At 36.3% G+C, this 16,661-nt stretch overlaps 1 protein-coding gene across 1 annotated transcript; it reads left to right on the top strand.

The window, feature by feature from the left end:
- Nucleotides 1-4,622: 4,622 nt before the first annotated feature.
- LOC149793077 (uncharacterized) lies at nt 4,623-10,975 on the top strand. The gene is made up of 4 exons (XM_089966975.1): nt 4,623-4,782; nt 5,994-6,224; nt 8,893-8,982; nt 10,565-10,975. Exons 1-4 carry the CDS (start codon nt 4,680-4,682, stop codon nt 10,825-10,827), a joined length of 687 nt encoding a protein of 228 aa, XP_089823101.1. The 5' UTR covers nt 4,623-4,679; the 3' UTR covers nt 10,828-10,975.
- The last annotated feature ends 5,686 nt before the right edge of the window (nt 10,976-16,661 follow it).

Here is a 16,661-nt window from a genome sequence, read left to right as displayed (position 1 = left end):
AATGTTTCTGCAAGACAATATTTTAAAAAATCAACTATTCTGATAGGGTTTGCACCTGTCATAAAGTTTATCAACAACTGGAAATATCCTGAACCACACCTTAAATCTTTATACATAAGTAATTATGGCTGGAGGAATGGTTCTGATAAAAACAAGCACAACCTAAATCGATAGGAAAAGAAAACGATATCAGATTTCCACTACACTACAAGGATATGAGGAAAAACGAAATCATATAAAAGCACAGCAGCACGTATCGATGTTATGATTTCCGACAGCAACGACATAAAATTTGTTCGTAATCAGAGGGTCTTGAAAATCCATTGTAGACAGTTATATGTTTTGTGGATGACAAGGCATTGCTGTTAGGTCCCTTCGAAATGAAACGAAACGTAACAGAAGTATGAATATAGGTAACCTACAAAAACTCGTGTCAATGCCGGTGTAGCAGGCCAGATTAACCCGGGTAAAGTTTGGCCCAGGCCAGAGTATAGTCCGGGGGATAAAGTGTCTTAGGTTAAACTATGCCCGGGGTGTAAAATAGCCTGGGCCAACCATACCCCTTCAGGACAGAATATGCCCCACTTGTATATTAAATTAATATTTACTTATCGTTCTGGTCTTTACTTGTAGCAGGAAAACATGAACAACAATCACCACCGCCTTTTCTGAGTTTATTGAGGTATGTTTTAGCTTCAGCTTAAAGAAATAAGAATACCATTTGTGATTTAAAAACTAAAACATATTGATGGGAGTGTTGGAAATATAATAGTTAATCAATACAATTGGACTGGAAGAATGTGAGGTATATATTGTATCATGATTCTTGATTCCTTCTTCAAGTTTTCCACAAAAAGCTCAAATTGTTGTGCATTGACACTACCACGATAGTGTAACACATGATTAACACTGTCTCTGGATATATATATATATATATATATATATATATATATATATATATATATATATATATATATATATATATATATATATATATATATATAGACATACGAGTACGACTGAAACATATCACTTAACTTACCTGACAAAGCTGAATCCTCAATAAAATGTTGAAAAATTAAATAATTCTTGTGTATATCGCTCAATACTATTGATATCATGGGGGTATAATTTGGCCTGAGGGCTATGAATTGGCCTAGGCCATAATATACCCTAGGGGTATAAATTGGCCCAGGCCATAATATACCCCGGTATAATCGAGCCTAGACCGCTTTAACCCCAGGCATAATCCGGACTGGGGGTATACTATTGCCTGTTACACCGGTGATATACTGCGTAAAAAACCTCTGCTGGCTTCTGTGAGAAATGCCAAATACACTTCGAAAGCGTCAAAACATTACATTCAGCTCTGTATCAAGCAATTCATTCATGAAGGAATTGTAGAAGATGGCAAACCTCAAACTATTGGACACTATATTAGGTTTCAGTGAGACGAATGTATAGACAGTAGCTTCGGGGAGAATCATGAGATCGTCTTTAGCTATTCCAAGGATGGACAACCTTTTCAACGATAACACAAAATCATTGGATGTGCTACATGGTTACGCAACTGTCTCCAAAGGCCATCTATCACTATATTTCGAGTCTCGACTTAAATTTAGTAATTTGAAAGTTGTGTGGCCAAGGAAGTACGCGTCATGCTCGAGACTTTAAAACATCTCCAAAATGAAATAGAAGCCTTTACAATCAAACAAAAGTCTAGATGAATCCCATATGTATTGGAAAGGCAAAATTCAAGCTTTTCTGTAAAGCAAGATATATGGAGAAGAACTTCAAAAAAATATACGAAGCTAGAAGAGTTAGAATGGAAAAGCAAGGCGATTGTATATGCCAACGGATTGCTGAAACGCATAACCGACCCAAGTTTCATAGTTTTCTTTAAACAGCCCCAATTATTTCGTATACTTTAGCGGACTAAGCAACAGCTGTAAGAGTTCTCATTGGATATTGACCATGCATGGTTGAGGATGTCACAGTTGTTTTATCGGCTGCAATATCTGATGATGTGGTATGAATAAAAATATTCAGGCATAATATACCCCACGTGACGGATCATACTACTCATTTTGCATCGAAACTGCGGATTCATTTCACCTATCCCAACAATGGGAAGTTACTAAAGTCTTCTAGAAAAGTCAAAACCCATCATCCAATGAGAATGTAATGCAAAGGCGCCATTAAGTTTAATTACTAAGATTATTACTGATAATTTTCAACACATGCGTACGCATCGACTAATAGATCCTATGTAATTTTATGCTCTTAATAGACTCGGGTCACGTAGGCAAATTCTAAGTAAAACTATTCTGTACAATCATGAATAAAAATTACAAAACTTTAATAATATTATGTGCCAGGAGTTACAAAAGTATAGATACACAAAATATCAAGCTACACTGTCTGAAGTGAGCTTTGTCAGAGTAAATCCTTCTATGAAATATATCCAAAACAACGTAGAAAGTACGAGAGGAGCAGACTGTTTTAATGCGCTGATGTCATTGTACGTTCATAGAGCCATTGACAGGAATGAAGTAGTAGAGAGATTTGCAAGGAAGCATTCTTCAAAAATGATTCTGCTGGATCAATTAGCGATACGATACTTTTCCGAATTCATAACTTTTTGCCAAAGGAATCATAATCGTTATACTATTGCCATAGTTATTTGGCCTCTATTGTATCACATGTACGTATTTAATTGTGATATCAGTCTTACTGAGACTCTGTGCGACACTTAAATAATCAGAAGCGATCTGATGAAGATTCAAGGAATACAAACATAAATATCTGAAGCCCAGTTGTTCCAGTCGCCCAACAAGGCCACATGATGAGATTCATCAAGTCTGACCAGAAGCTCATACTCAGTTCAACCAAGCATGTACTAATGAGTATACTGAACCTTCGGGAAGTAAATAATTTATTCCAAATATGAAAGAATATTTCATTTAAAGCAATTCTTAGGGAACTTTTAAATCAAAATATATATTCAGAACTGTTCCATAACAGTTTTCTTTATTTCTTTTCATTTTCTCATAAGCAGAGCTATGCCACCGTATATTTTGGTACTGTGTTTAATGTCTAATCCCATGTTCTCATGATTTGTAAAACAAATTACGTCCAATTCTCAGTTTGCTTTCAACAAGACACATGAGATCAAGTTTGCTGTGAAAAGATTCAATTCAGGGTAAATTAACTCTTTTCACGATGGACATTAAAATGGGAGAAGCTGGTTTTAATTTGTGTTTATTTAGACATGACTCATCCGATTGATTTGCTTATATTATCAACACTGGCAACCCTAAACAATAATAGCTTCATTCAATACCACTTCCATTGTGGACATGTTATATATCCCACTGTCATTCACGTGCCCCGATTTGTGCACAATTTCCTTGTGAGAAGAAATCAGGTTTGTAGCATCGGTTTCAGTTTCATTTAATTGTATGTAGTTTTGTAGGTAATGTTCAGTTCCCGAGTAATGCATGCCGTATGAATGACTGATATAACACTCACCAAGTTGCACCTCAGAGGCCAAGGTACTAGGATACAAACTATTGCGATGTTTCTAGGTTTGCCTCTCAGATAATTGCAACTACAAGAAACTAAGATAAAGTATTTACTTTGTAATGGAATGAGTGGAAAGCATGCATGTATCAGTCCAACGGCACGTCAGCACAATAGTGGCTAAGCGGCGCAAATTAACGGTAGATAGAAAGAATTAGTACAAATAAAAACATTATAAGATAAAACCTTTCAAACCAAGTAAACGTCAGCACACTAGTGGCTATATGGAGCTGATTATACATAAAGTTCTAAAAATATCAATCCAGAAAATTGGAACAAAACAAATGAAAATTTAGGAAAACAAATAGTTCCAAGCAAAACCCAAGCACGACGCCAGATATGTAAACATAGAAATTCTAAAAGGCTTTAGAAGGAAAACCCTTCTAGATGTATATATGAATTAATGCAAGATAAAATATCAATGGTACAGTGATGGTAATAAAGAAAAAATAATTACCAACGTAATAAAAATCAAAACAAAAATAATAAACTAATTTCATTGGTGGACGGTATGACCGGGCAAACTAACACGAAAAAGGCGTACTCGCGGTGGATGAGACCAAACATGGTTTGGACTAGTGTTTCTCGTTCACACAAATTCGCCATCTGTTTGCATTGCAGTATCCAATATTTCTCTACATAGTCACGTTTATATGTCCGTTGATGTAAATGGATGGGCGAAGGGATGTGTCTAAGGACAACACCGTTTCAATATGCTGTCTAGTCTTTTGGTAGAGACGATATATATAAATGATTACGAAGTTAATGAACCGAATGGTAAAAACACCACTACATTCGGATGATTGCAACGTAGACCACGACAATGACTCGTTATTTGACAGCAAATCTACTTCAACATTTAATATATTAGTATTTGTAAAGTGTATTACAATTCAACTAATTCCTGAGCACTAAAATGACAATAAGGATGTTTTCGTGAACCTCTTTATCCCTTCCGTTGGAGGAGGAGCGTTGCAAAGTGTCGTGTCTGGTTAAAACTAGATCTAATTAGATGTACTTCTGAATGGAGGGTATATAAAGACGTGCAAGTTCATGGTATAGTACTTTACCGCCTTAACCCTCTCGGACTCTTGGTCATGGCGCGAATCTCGATCTTCATCTTGCTGGTTGGTGTCTGGATGGGCGTCACTGCAGGACGGTTTGTACTGGATGAGACGGAGTTCCGCATTGAGGATGAGGGTACGATCTTACATCTTTTGTTGTCTTATTCTGAGGTAAAACTGACCCATGCACTATTATTTCGGTCTTTTATTTCAATCTTTACTATTCACAGATATTAAAGACTTTCTTTTAAATTCAACGATCAATAACATTAGAACATATTTCTCTCATATCATCTAAAATCTATTATATACCTGTTGGAATTGTATTCTCCTTTTGCATGATTCCCTGGTATTGGTAATATATTATACACGCTCGGTAAGAAACTGCAGGAGAGGTGAGCTGTCTGAAAATATTGCAACAAGACAATAGTGTCTTCAAGAAAATGGGCATGATTTATAATGATTAAATGTGATGAACAACTCAGAAAAAGATTTATCTCGTGTTCTCAAGAGAAGACATTTATACGCTGAACTGACAAAAAATGAATCAATTTCGTGCTAACTATAAAATCTTTATTTTCACAATGGGATTGCTTTATGGCACATACCATTTCTTTAGCTTGGAGAGAAAGAGTGTGAAAATATTTCATGAATTTCTTCCTGAAACATCGATTGACAGTAGCTATAATTTACAGAAGTAAATTGTTATAAATGCTAACAACAGTTGTATGAGGTGACTTAATTGCATTTTAAGTACTGAAATAAAATATTTCGGCCTGCAAAACATAATCTTTAATTCCTTTCCTTACCTGCTTCTCGTTGATCAGTGGTTATTATCGGGGTTTCCAGGGTTCTTCCTCCACCAGTGATACTCACCGCTTGTACAGCCTATCTTGTGCTGAAAGATGGCATTACAACAACAACAACAATAATAACAACAACAGTCCTTTTCTTACCTTGAGATAATCTGCACCCAGGTGACTGGATTGTGTTCTGTAACAAGGGTGTTGCTTTGATTCTTTTTTTTAAATATTATTTTAGATTTATCACAATTAATTAATTTTGGCCACCTCACGTGATGATGTTTTCAGCAAGTGCTGACGGAAGACCCTCGCGGTTATTACAGTCTGTGTATTCTCTCACATGAACTGCCAAGATCAGGGGTTGATATCGCTCATAATCATCCTATTCCAACAGGAGAGTTAATTTAGAAAGAAGTCAAAGCTTCATAATAGAATTTGCACAATATTGACATAATTACAATTTGAGTAATCATCATCTGTTCGGTAGATACATAATTTAAAAGCAATAAAAGGGTTTCGCCTTTTTTATTTCTTATTCACATAGACAAGATTGCGCTTTCTGAGGACGGTTTGATCGGCGACCGTGATATGGATATGGATGTAGCTGTCCTTAAGGCCATATTGAGAGGGGAAATCTCCTTGGAAGAATTACTGGGAGAGGGAATTGTCCAGGATCTCGAGACTAAGCTAATGGATGGCTCTTTAACGGATAGTAGCTGGACAAGGTGCCTCACAATCAACACCAAGATACTTGGAATCCGCGTGAACACCCAAGGTAAACTCTTCAATTGTTTAATTTCTTTAAAAAGTTTTAAACAATTTTTAAATACACTTTACTCAGTAATCAGACCATAATGTGTACACCTAAATGTTTTGTATCGTATATTTAATTCTTCTATGTATTTACAGATGATATGATTTTCAATGTTTATTTTTTTCTCGTGACTTTTCTGATTTCGTATATTTTAGCACATGCTAACCTAATGTCGTAATATTAAACCAAGCTTTTCTCCAAGGATAGGTATTTATTGTTTGTAATACTATTTTCGAATTCTAATGTTATTTACATAGCAAACTCATGCTTTGATAATACACCTATGATTGCGCGCAAAATTTGGAATAGATTATCTATATCCTTATAATTTGGACAAACAGAAATTCGGCGCGATGTAAAAAAGACCAAATACGAATTTATTCAAAGTAATAGAAATAACCTACAATTTACATACAATTTTACCCGTTAGTTTCTGACAACTCGTTTGTGTAGTTTGTAAATATCATTCGTGCATCTAATTTTGCTCTCTCTTCGGAGAAATAGAGGCTGATTTAAGTGACATGTGTTTTGGTCCCCAGATTCTGAATATTGGTATGAATCTATTTGTAAAACAGTGTTCAGCCTAATGCATGTTTACATCAAAATAATGTTTTTCAAATCACATTTTCTCCAAAAAATTCGAACACGAACTCATTCTAGTTCCATCTCTAGATATTCATCTAAAATATCAAGATAACAAATCTACAGTCAACCTTATAATTCTATAATTTGATGAGAAAAAAAGGACCGATAGAAAGCTGAAAAAAATTCAGTCTTTTCTTCTACCATTTTATTTTAAAATAGCTAAAGATCGCAGACTTAAAATTTTTAACTTGAGTAAAATGTTCGCTGTTACAATTTTCGACTATACCTGGTCAATAAAATAGTAAAATGAATTTCTCTTAAATGCCTTTGGCCATAGCTTGTAGAGCTGTGTGCCACAAAATGTCTGCACCGCAATATATCGCGGTATTTCTACACATACTACGATACGTGCTACTTCGGACTGCAGTTATAGTAGGGGCCAATAATTTAATGTTCTAAGACAAGGATCTGACATTAGCTGGAAAAATACTGTGTTAGGAGTTATAGCAAAACATCACCATATTACATTTATGAAATTATTTCACAAAAATCATCTTGGCATACAAGAAAATAAAACATTTCAGCTAAAAAGAAATCTCAGCCCCTCTCGAAAATTAAATGGTCATTACCATACAGCACGTGAATTTGCTGTGTTATATCAACTGTTGTTCAAATTGTAGTCCAAAAGCTGTAACTAAAGTGAAATGATTAGGCTTACACCATAGCTTTTATTAGGGACCTTTTTGATAAGAACTGTAAGTGTTTACACATAAGCCAACACTTTATTAGCTATACTATTGATATCATGGGCAGAGGAACGTTGATTTGGATGCCAACACATGGGCAATATATTTATCAGCGAGTGCCAATAAACATAAAACTTACGAACTGGACAAATGAGAAAATATTTAGTGGCATCGAAAAATTACTCAAAAGAAAACAACTGATCAAGTATAATCGTAGGATGATTCTTGTTCTTACAAATGAATGCATGCCCTCAACACATTAACATACGCAAGTATATGACAAAAAAACATATTTATTTTCGTTTTTTATTTTGATATGTTTCCAAATAGTTGGTCTTGATAATATATTTATCGTATTTGGCAGCGACGAATGTGAATAAAGGATCATTGATATAGTTGTATTTTTAACGGTCAAAATTAATTTGTGAAAATTACAACTGTCCTACAATAGTATTATTATGATGTTTTATTATTTTGACATGTAAAATGAAAACATCTGTTAATAAAATTAAATTCGCAACAAGATTACTCAGGAATTTACATGCATTCCTCAATTGCGGAAACTCCTGTAGTACCTTGACAGTGAAATGTACCCCGATAAATCACACACACCCAAATCAGTATTGATACTGATGGTCTTATGCCCCCTGTTCATTCAAATGTGCAATTTTGCTACATGGAACACACTTGTGTGTACTTTAGACACTTACAGAATTTGGTAACAGTCTGTCTAGCGCAAAACTCAAAATGGCCACAGGACGTAGGGTTGCGGTATTCCACGTGGATTTACAAGTTGCCAAACATAGGTTCGCTCCTTAAATATAATGTACATGTCGCCCAAAAAAATTTCAGCCGACGGTTGCTTCACAACCGCGAGAGCAACCGGTAAGTGTCTCAATTGTGCATCGATGTGTGCAGACAATATTTTCTGCAGACTTTTGCAAGTTTTTGAAGAACAAGCTATATCATCCCCTAAACTGCCGGTCAATATTATCATGGGGTCGGGCTGATTTATCGTCCTAATGAAAATGAACCGTCGCACGTACCACAGAAAAACAAATATACCGCAGTAAACAGTAATAACGCACATGTTGATAACTTACATTTCCGAAGAGGTGATTTCTGCAGTTGGGTAAGAAACCAGACTAAAACAATCTAGAAAGCGCTACAGTCTATATCGCATAAGATTAAGAAAGTAGAAAAATCATCGTATTCCAATAACAATAAAACAGTAGCGGCAACAGTACGAACAGCAACAAGAGAAATAATAATAATAATAATAATACCAATCATTTCAGTATGCGTAACCATTGAATGGCTTAGCACAAATATGGGCATTCGGGTCACCATCCAGGTTGGAAGCTACAGATACGTCAAAGAAATCTCTGGTAGGTTTACTCTCTCTCTCTCTCTCTCTCTCTCTCTCTCTCAATCGTACCTCTGCATAAGGTTCCTTCCGAAATGCAATATCATAGGCGATAACCAATGTGACTTTCCTCATGGCTTTTATTTCCAGATTCATTATCAGATGCTCATAGTGCGAGTAGTTTCCCCTGAATCTTCACAATAGCCAGTTAGGTGTCATTTCTCAGTCCAGCATTGATTCACTACATCTAACGCCAACGTTTTTACATTTAGCGTCAGTAACAAAATGTTTAAATGTAACATGAGTTGTATCCCAGTTGTACCCATTTTTTCGATGTGGAAGGTGGAAAGTAATCAACAGCTTCGATACTGCGTTTCTCCGTAAGGCCATACAAGTATGTATGTTACCTATTGCACACGCTTATATATGTATATATATATAGATATAATATATATATATATATATATATATATATATATGCTACCTATTGCACACGCTTATATATATATATATATATATATATATATATATATATATATATATATATATATATATATATATATATATATATTCTTTACCAAGGGGATGGGGTGGTAATGTGCCTGGGTCTCCAATGAGAAACATGGATGGTCAATCAACCGGAAATATATTTTTGCCTAATGTGTCCTAGGTCACCAATTATCAGTGTAATTAAATTCCGAAGATGATGTCGGTACGGATGCGTATCGTCATCAAAGAAAGATTGACTAGAGCGGAGCAAGAAATCAAGAAGATGACCGCAAAGGAATTATTGTAATAAATAGGCTAGCGGTGAAGTGCCTGAGAAGGCGTTCCACTACTCTGGGGTAATAGTAAAAGGCGACAAAGGGAATCGTTCTTTGTATCTAATTTGCATAGGCAAAGGGAATCATTCTTTGCATCTAATTTGCATAGGCAAGAGCCATGGTCGGAGAAGATTTGTTGAGCGCAGATACCAATATCGGAGTAAAAACACAGTACGAATGGCAAGGGTAGGGGAAACATAAATGGTTTGGATGTTTCCACGCTGCTCAAATGAATACATTGCATCATCTGTAATCGTAAAAGTTATGAATGAACCACGATGTCCTAAAAAATGAAATATATAAGTCTGCGCGTCACGACGTCACACTATATCATTTTGTCACTGATGTTGATGCAGCGAAAATGTAGGATCCTCTCATGTTTAATGTAGTTCACAACATGCGGCCCCATTACTGACGTTATACGATAACATTTTTTGCCACTGTTGTTGATGCCGGGCAAAGGTAAGATTCTCCCATACTACAAGTAGTTCACGACAGCCTTCACGTGCATGGCCTCACACTAACATTTTACAAATTAATACTGATCATGTGCGTACATATGGTCACTACCATGTTTGAAGTAGTCCCCAACAGTTATCACGTGACTGATATCATACGATAACATTTTACCATCCATGCTGATGACGTGGGTAGATAAACTCCTCTCATGTCAAGTAATTACAACCATCATGGGACTGACAATTCACTATTTGATTATTTTAAGTAATTTACCACGTGAAAATAGGGTAAATAACGATAATCTTTTCTTGTTATTCGCAGTGAGTAACCCCCCTTCACTCTGTTACGGAATCCCTGGCATCAAGTTACTCAAGGTATGTGTCCAGTTCTACAACATCAACATAGCGAACAGATCCGGGTGTGTACGGCTCAAGATTTCGTTTTTATCTTGGAACATCGGCTGCTTTGACTTCTTGCATACGGGCAATGAAGAACCCTTGTCACAACTTCCCCATACTGGTCAGCTTATCGCCAAGTCGGAGACTGTCAAAAAGCCTAGCAGTGTCAGGTTATTCCAAGAATAAACAGCGGCAGCGATATCGGAAATCACAGACACTTAGTGGCGAATGTGTCCAACCTCAAGTGTTAAATACGCCTGGTCTCAACAGAACTGCATCTGATGTCTACCTTTCTTATTGACATTATTTATTAAAAATAAAACATAAAAAACAATTTGTTTTCAATTTACCCTACATTGTAAACTAAGTATGCGTTTGGGCTTAAATGAAAATGCTAAAAGGTTATAGAGAATATTTGCTTTAAACGAGTGAATAGCGGATATATTTCATCAAGTGAATGAAAATACTAGAGTTTTTCACCCACGAGATGAAATGTATCCGTTATTCACTCGTTTCAAGCAAGTATTCTTTTTATTTTATGCTCACATAAGCTGGCCACCTAAAGTTTGTGACACAGTGAATTAGCAGATTTCTTACGGTAACGCCAGCTGTTTACCGTACATGTTCTGCTGTGCTATGTGGAACTGCGCACAACATTAGTTCCACATCAGATTGATAAAAATTAACTGATATTTCCAGAATAACAAACTACAAGTTTCAAGGATAACAGACAGGGATTATTAATCTGATAATAATTAATTATTAATTATTTATTTGCTAAGGTACAAAATCAAAGGGAGGTAAGCATGTTCTGACCCAAAAAATAGTTCCTTTTGTGAAAAAAATAGTTAATTTTTCGCTACAGTGAAATATCAATATTATTTTAATTAGTAATTCGCTGCTTAACATATAATAAATTGTTACATTTTGTTTCGTTTAAGCTAACGAAATAATATATTTTCTGTTCCAATATCAAACATTTTACACTTTTACTATCATACACAACCTTGAACACTAACAAAAGTGTTCAAAGTATGTTCTCTCTCTCTCTCTCTCTCTCTCTCTCATACAGAAACATCATCACACTAACCAAAACTTCACAAAGAACGAGGTACATTTGATCGTTATATATGTCTGGAGAGATGGGAGACTGGTTCATCCACCTCAGATTCCACAAGTTAACACTCTGACGCCACCGTTAAACCGCGAAATTAAAGAGGGTAATGAATAATCTTAATCCACACACACACACACACACACACACACACACATATATATATATATATATATATATATATATATATATATATATATATATATATATATATATATATATATATATAAGCACACAGAGTAAAATCTTGGAACCTATAAACACACACAGAGTAAAATCTTGGTACCTTGATAACTACAACATCAGTCGCTCTGATGTCTGGCATAACTCGAACGACTTGTTCAGTTCTACTGTTAATGTTCTCTTGTCAGAAACCTAAAACAACCCACGAAACTACCAAAACTTGATACAAAGATGTTGGCCTGAAACACAGAGTTTTCGGTGTTCTAGTGTATCTATCACATCGAACCTTCCAAACATCTCAAGTTGCTCAAGTCGACATACGCAGGCACATACAACATGCTCGTAACGATCGGAACTAAAAATCGAAAATTGTTTGAATCGTAATGCGTCGAGTTTTCGATGTTTGACTTAATATAGTTGACAGATTGAATCTTTCGAACGTGTGAATGCATTATTTTAAGAAGTTCCCAGGATTGTGTTTGACAAGCCTGAACATATCAAGGTCGTTTTGGTACGAGCTAAAGGAACTTCGGACAGTACCATAGTTGCAAGCACAGACAATTACATAGACAATCGCTGCTAAATCTTCAAGCATATGCACGAGACGAAAACATTCCTACCTTTGGCAATAAATACGAGAAAAGAATACTACCAAATAAAGAATTACAATTCGTCCTCTACTGAGAATCAAGTTCTGATCCAAAACTTAAGGCACTAATTGGCTTGCCTGCATGCATCAATTATCTAGCCGGTTTAATAATATTACTTTTGCAAGTAATCTGTCTGAATAGTATCACACATTCTCATGCAGGATCCTGGGATATAACTGTCTGTTTGGTGTATATTTGTAACGTACTAAATGACCTCTTGTATGCCTTGGTTTCTACCAGAGGCATCCTTTGTGACTGTGTATTTAGAGGAGAGTCATTTTTGGTCTTTAATATTATGTTGATCGCAGTCAACCTAAAAGCTTCAACTTATATTAGCCAAGATTCTGGTCACTCTATATATTTTATAAATCTCATCGTTGCAATAAATCCATACACTGATGTTATTGCTCATATGTTAATCTCCAAATAACGCAAAGAATGAGAAATCGCTTTTGATCTTGCATTGTCAGTAACTTTGATTTTCAACTTTGTGCTTATTTTTTCAAGGTATGATAAATTCTTTGTTTTGCACCGACTGGGAAGGTAATACTCCTATCTATATGGATTCAGTGACCCCGAGTCTACATAAATTGTACAATGTCAGTTGTCAAATTTCAGCAGGAAACTTTAAATCAATTTTGCAAGTAATGTTATAAGTAGATTTAGATATCAAAATTAATTTTTGTAAAGAATGTCTGGTGTAGTTTAGTTTTTCATTTTCTGGTTTTTCGGACTAGTTTGTGAAATCTCAGAAAAGGTGAACTGCAGAATTGAAGGATGAATAATAAAATAAAAAGCCAGCCGTTATCCTTTTTAATACAACACCAAAGTAGTTGTACAAATCTTATTTGACCTGACGTCGCATTACATTATGCAAAGTTACGGAGAAGTAACGTGTTTATAAGATCCAAAGAGGGTAGAGGCGGGCGGAGGGCAGTCATGGTGGCATGGCAGTGCACGGGATTGGCTACTTTACATCAAAGATCAGTCACTGAGAGCATTATTGATGTTGGTCTAGGCGGGTAGTACGGTCACGGTAACATCATCAAATGGGCGAATATCAACAACAAACCAATTCGAGCCGTGGCTGATTTATGGGATGGCGGCCATAAATGTAAGCTACTCGCAGATAACATGGAAGATGAATACTCTGACGATGAAGACATCAACTTTGATGCACCCCGTGATCATTGAAATGAGGAGGATGAGAACTGCTACAACCGCCCAGCACATTTGATATTTTTTTCTATTTTCTGTCAACATATATTTGACTAAATTAGGAATTACAGATATTATCATATATAACTTATCTGACGCAACAGGGATATTCAGTCCCTACCCTTCCTTAAGCCTTCAGCGCGAGATTCTTTTTGGCGCCTCGGAAAAAAATATTGTGCATGTTATATGGTCAAAAACTAGTACGAAATGGAGCAGCTCAGAACAGCTATCGACCTACTACCCCATTAAAGCTAAAAAACCGGGGGTGAGCTCAAAGTACGAAGGAAGAGGCGTGCTGGAGGAAAACAGATGCGACGCTGTTGTACATATAAATATTTTGGAGTTATACCGTTACAACATTGTACATTTCCCAACCTGTTCACGTAACCCAAGTATCTGGAAAAATTCGTGTCTTACAGCAAATTATACCCGTAAACACATATAACAGGTAAACATTCCCACCTTACCAAGAAATCAGATTGTGCAACGGTTCATTGGAATGTTTGTTATGCGATAGTTTCCGCACCCAGCCGAGATGTCAATTCGCTCTTAGAATTAGCCAGTCTAAGGAAGACATTACTACAATCGGTTTTAAACTGCACTGAGATTTAAATTGAACACTGCATTGAGACTTACACTAGACACTGCAATGAGACTTACACTGGACACTGCATACAGACTTACATAGGATACTGCATTGAGACTTCGGACACTGCACTGAGACTTATAATGGTCACTACATTGCGACTTACTCTGGACACTGCATTGACTTAAATTTGACACTGTATTGAGACTTACATCGGACGCTGCATTGAAACATACACTGGACACTGAATTGAGAGTTGGGGTTTATGTCACGTGGTTTATGCCATTTTACTGATAGTGGTCTCAACACGCAGGTCCTAGCATTCTTGTGTCCAGTTCAGTTTATCTATGCATCATAAGCATTTAACATGGTGTTGAGATCTGTCTTGGTGTGTGCAAGGCTGTAGAAAAATTGTGGCAAATAGAATTATGATGTACTGTAATTATGATCAGCACAAAAGCACACAATTATGCAATGAATGACACATCCCCACGGGTCTAGCTATTTATAATCTAGTAGGGGGAGCTTTTCTTTACTTTCTGTACGTCTTGCCAGGCGTTTCTCACAACACTGTTGCTTTGTTCAGTTGCAAAAGGCCTCTTTTATTTCTCACAAAAGCAAACGTGAATTTTCTTTGCAATGGACGAATTACAGCTTAAATGTTGGATTTTCCTTGCAAATCAACTACGCCCTTTGAAGATTATTCAAGAACAGCACAAATAATAAATAGCACACCACATTCTTCACACTGCATTGAGATTTACACTGGACTCTGCACTGAGACTTAAACTGGACAATGCATTGAGACTTACAGTGATTACTACATTGGGACTTACACTAGACACTTCAATAAGACTTCAGATACTGAATTGAGACTTATACTGGACACTGCATTGAGACTTACATCAGACACTGCATTCAACCTTACATAGCACACTGCATTGTGACTTATATTGGACACTGCACTGAGACTTACACTGGACACTGCATTCAAACTTACATCGCACACTGCATATAGAGTTACATTGGGTACTGCATTGAGACGTACATTGGACATTGCATTGCGACTTTGGACACTACATTCAGACTTACACTGAACACTGCATTGAGACTAGCACTGGACACTGTATTGTGACTTCAGACACTGAATTGAGACTTACACTGGACAATGCATTGAGACTTACATCTCGCACTGCATTGAGACTTACATTGGACACTGCATTGCGACTTTAGAAACTACATTGAGACTTACACTGGACACTACATTGAGACTGGCACTGGACACTGTATTGTGACTTCAGACACTGCATTGAGACTTACATCGTACTCTGCATCAAAATGCATTTATTCAACATGCTCAAAATTACTACAACGCAGTCCTTCCATTTCTTCATTTCGAACTGTAATCGTTTATTCCTCTGATCATAACAACATTATGACTACACTTGACTTATCCTCAAATCATATGTGGGAGAGAAAAATTAATTGTACATGAGCTAAATCAAAGTGATGTGTGTGTATGTGTGTTATAGCAGAATAAAATAAATTGTTTTATAGCAAGAATAAAATTTCAAATTCAAAGGATGGTAAAAAGGTAATTATATACAGTTCACACTGACCATGATTATCTTCTTATTGCTCTGACCCACTCCAGCCTATCATGCTATAATGAATATAATGCCCTGACCCCTTCCAGCTTATAATGCCATAATGAATATAATGCCCTGGCCCCTTCCAGCTTATAATGCCATAATGAATTTAATGCCCTGACCCCTTCCAGCTTATAATGCCATAATGAATATAATGCCCTGGCCCCTTCCAGCTTATAATGCCATAATGAATTTAATGTCCTGACCCATCCAGCTTATAATACCATAGTCAATAATATTTTTTACCCCCCCTTTGGTATAAAAAGCATATTACATGGTATCACGTGCCTGTCCGTGGCTTATATACCTATGTTGAAAGACAAATATTATGCCCACGTCAGCCCAGCTTGTATATCCATATCGAATCGTATGTGATGCCACCGTCATCCTAGCTTATATAGCCATTTTGAATAATATATAATGCTACCCTCCCTCCAGCTTTATACAGCCATATTAAATATACATACAGTAGTTCCCCACATCTAATGCAATCTGACTTCTTGTGAAAGGATAAAAATAAAAAATGTACTACTTTAGTAAAAGTAGAGACAGCCTCTCTCTCTGGGTATGGCTCACAGTAGTGCTGAGACTGGCTGAGTGTAGTGCTCATACTGGTGCAG

Source organism: Sinohyriopsis cumingii, chromosome 8 (genome assembly GCF_028554795.1).
Source record: "Sinohyriopsis cumingii isolate HCF-2022 chromosome 8, ASM2855479v2, whole genome shotgun sequence".
Taxonomy (NCBI): domain Eukaryota; kingdom Metazoa; phylum Mollusca; class Bivalvia; order Unionida; family Unionidae; genus Sinohyriopsis; species Sinohyriopsis cumingii.
This window is presented reverse-complemented; position numbering and strand designations above follow the sequence as displayed.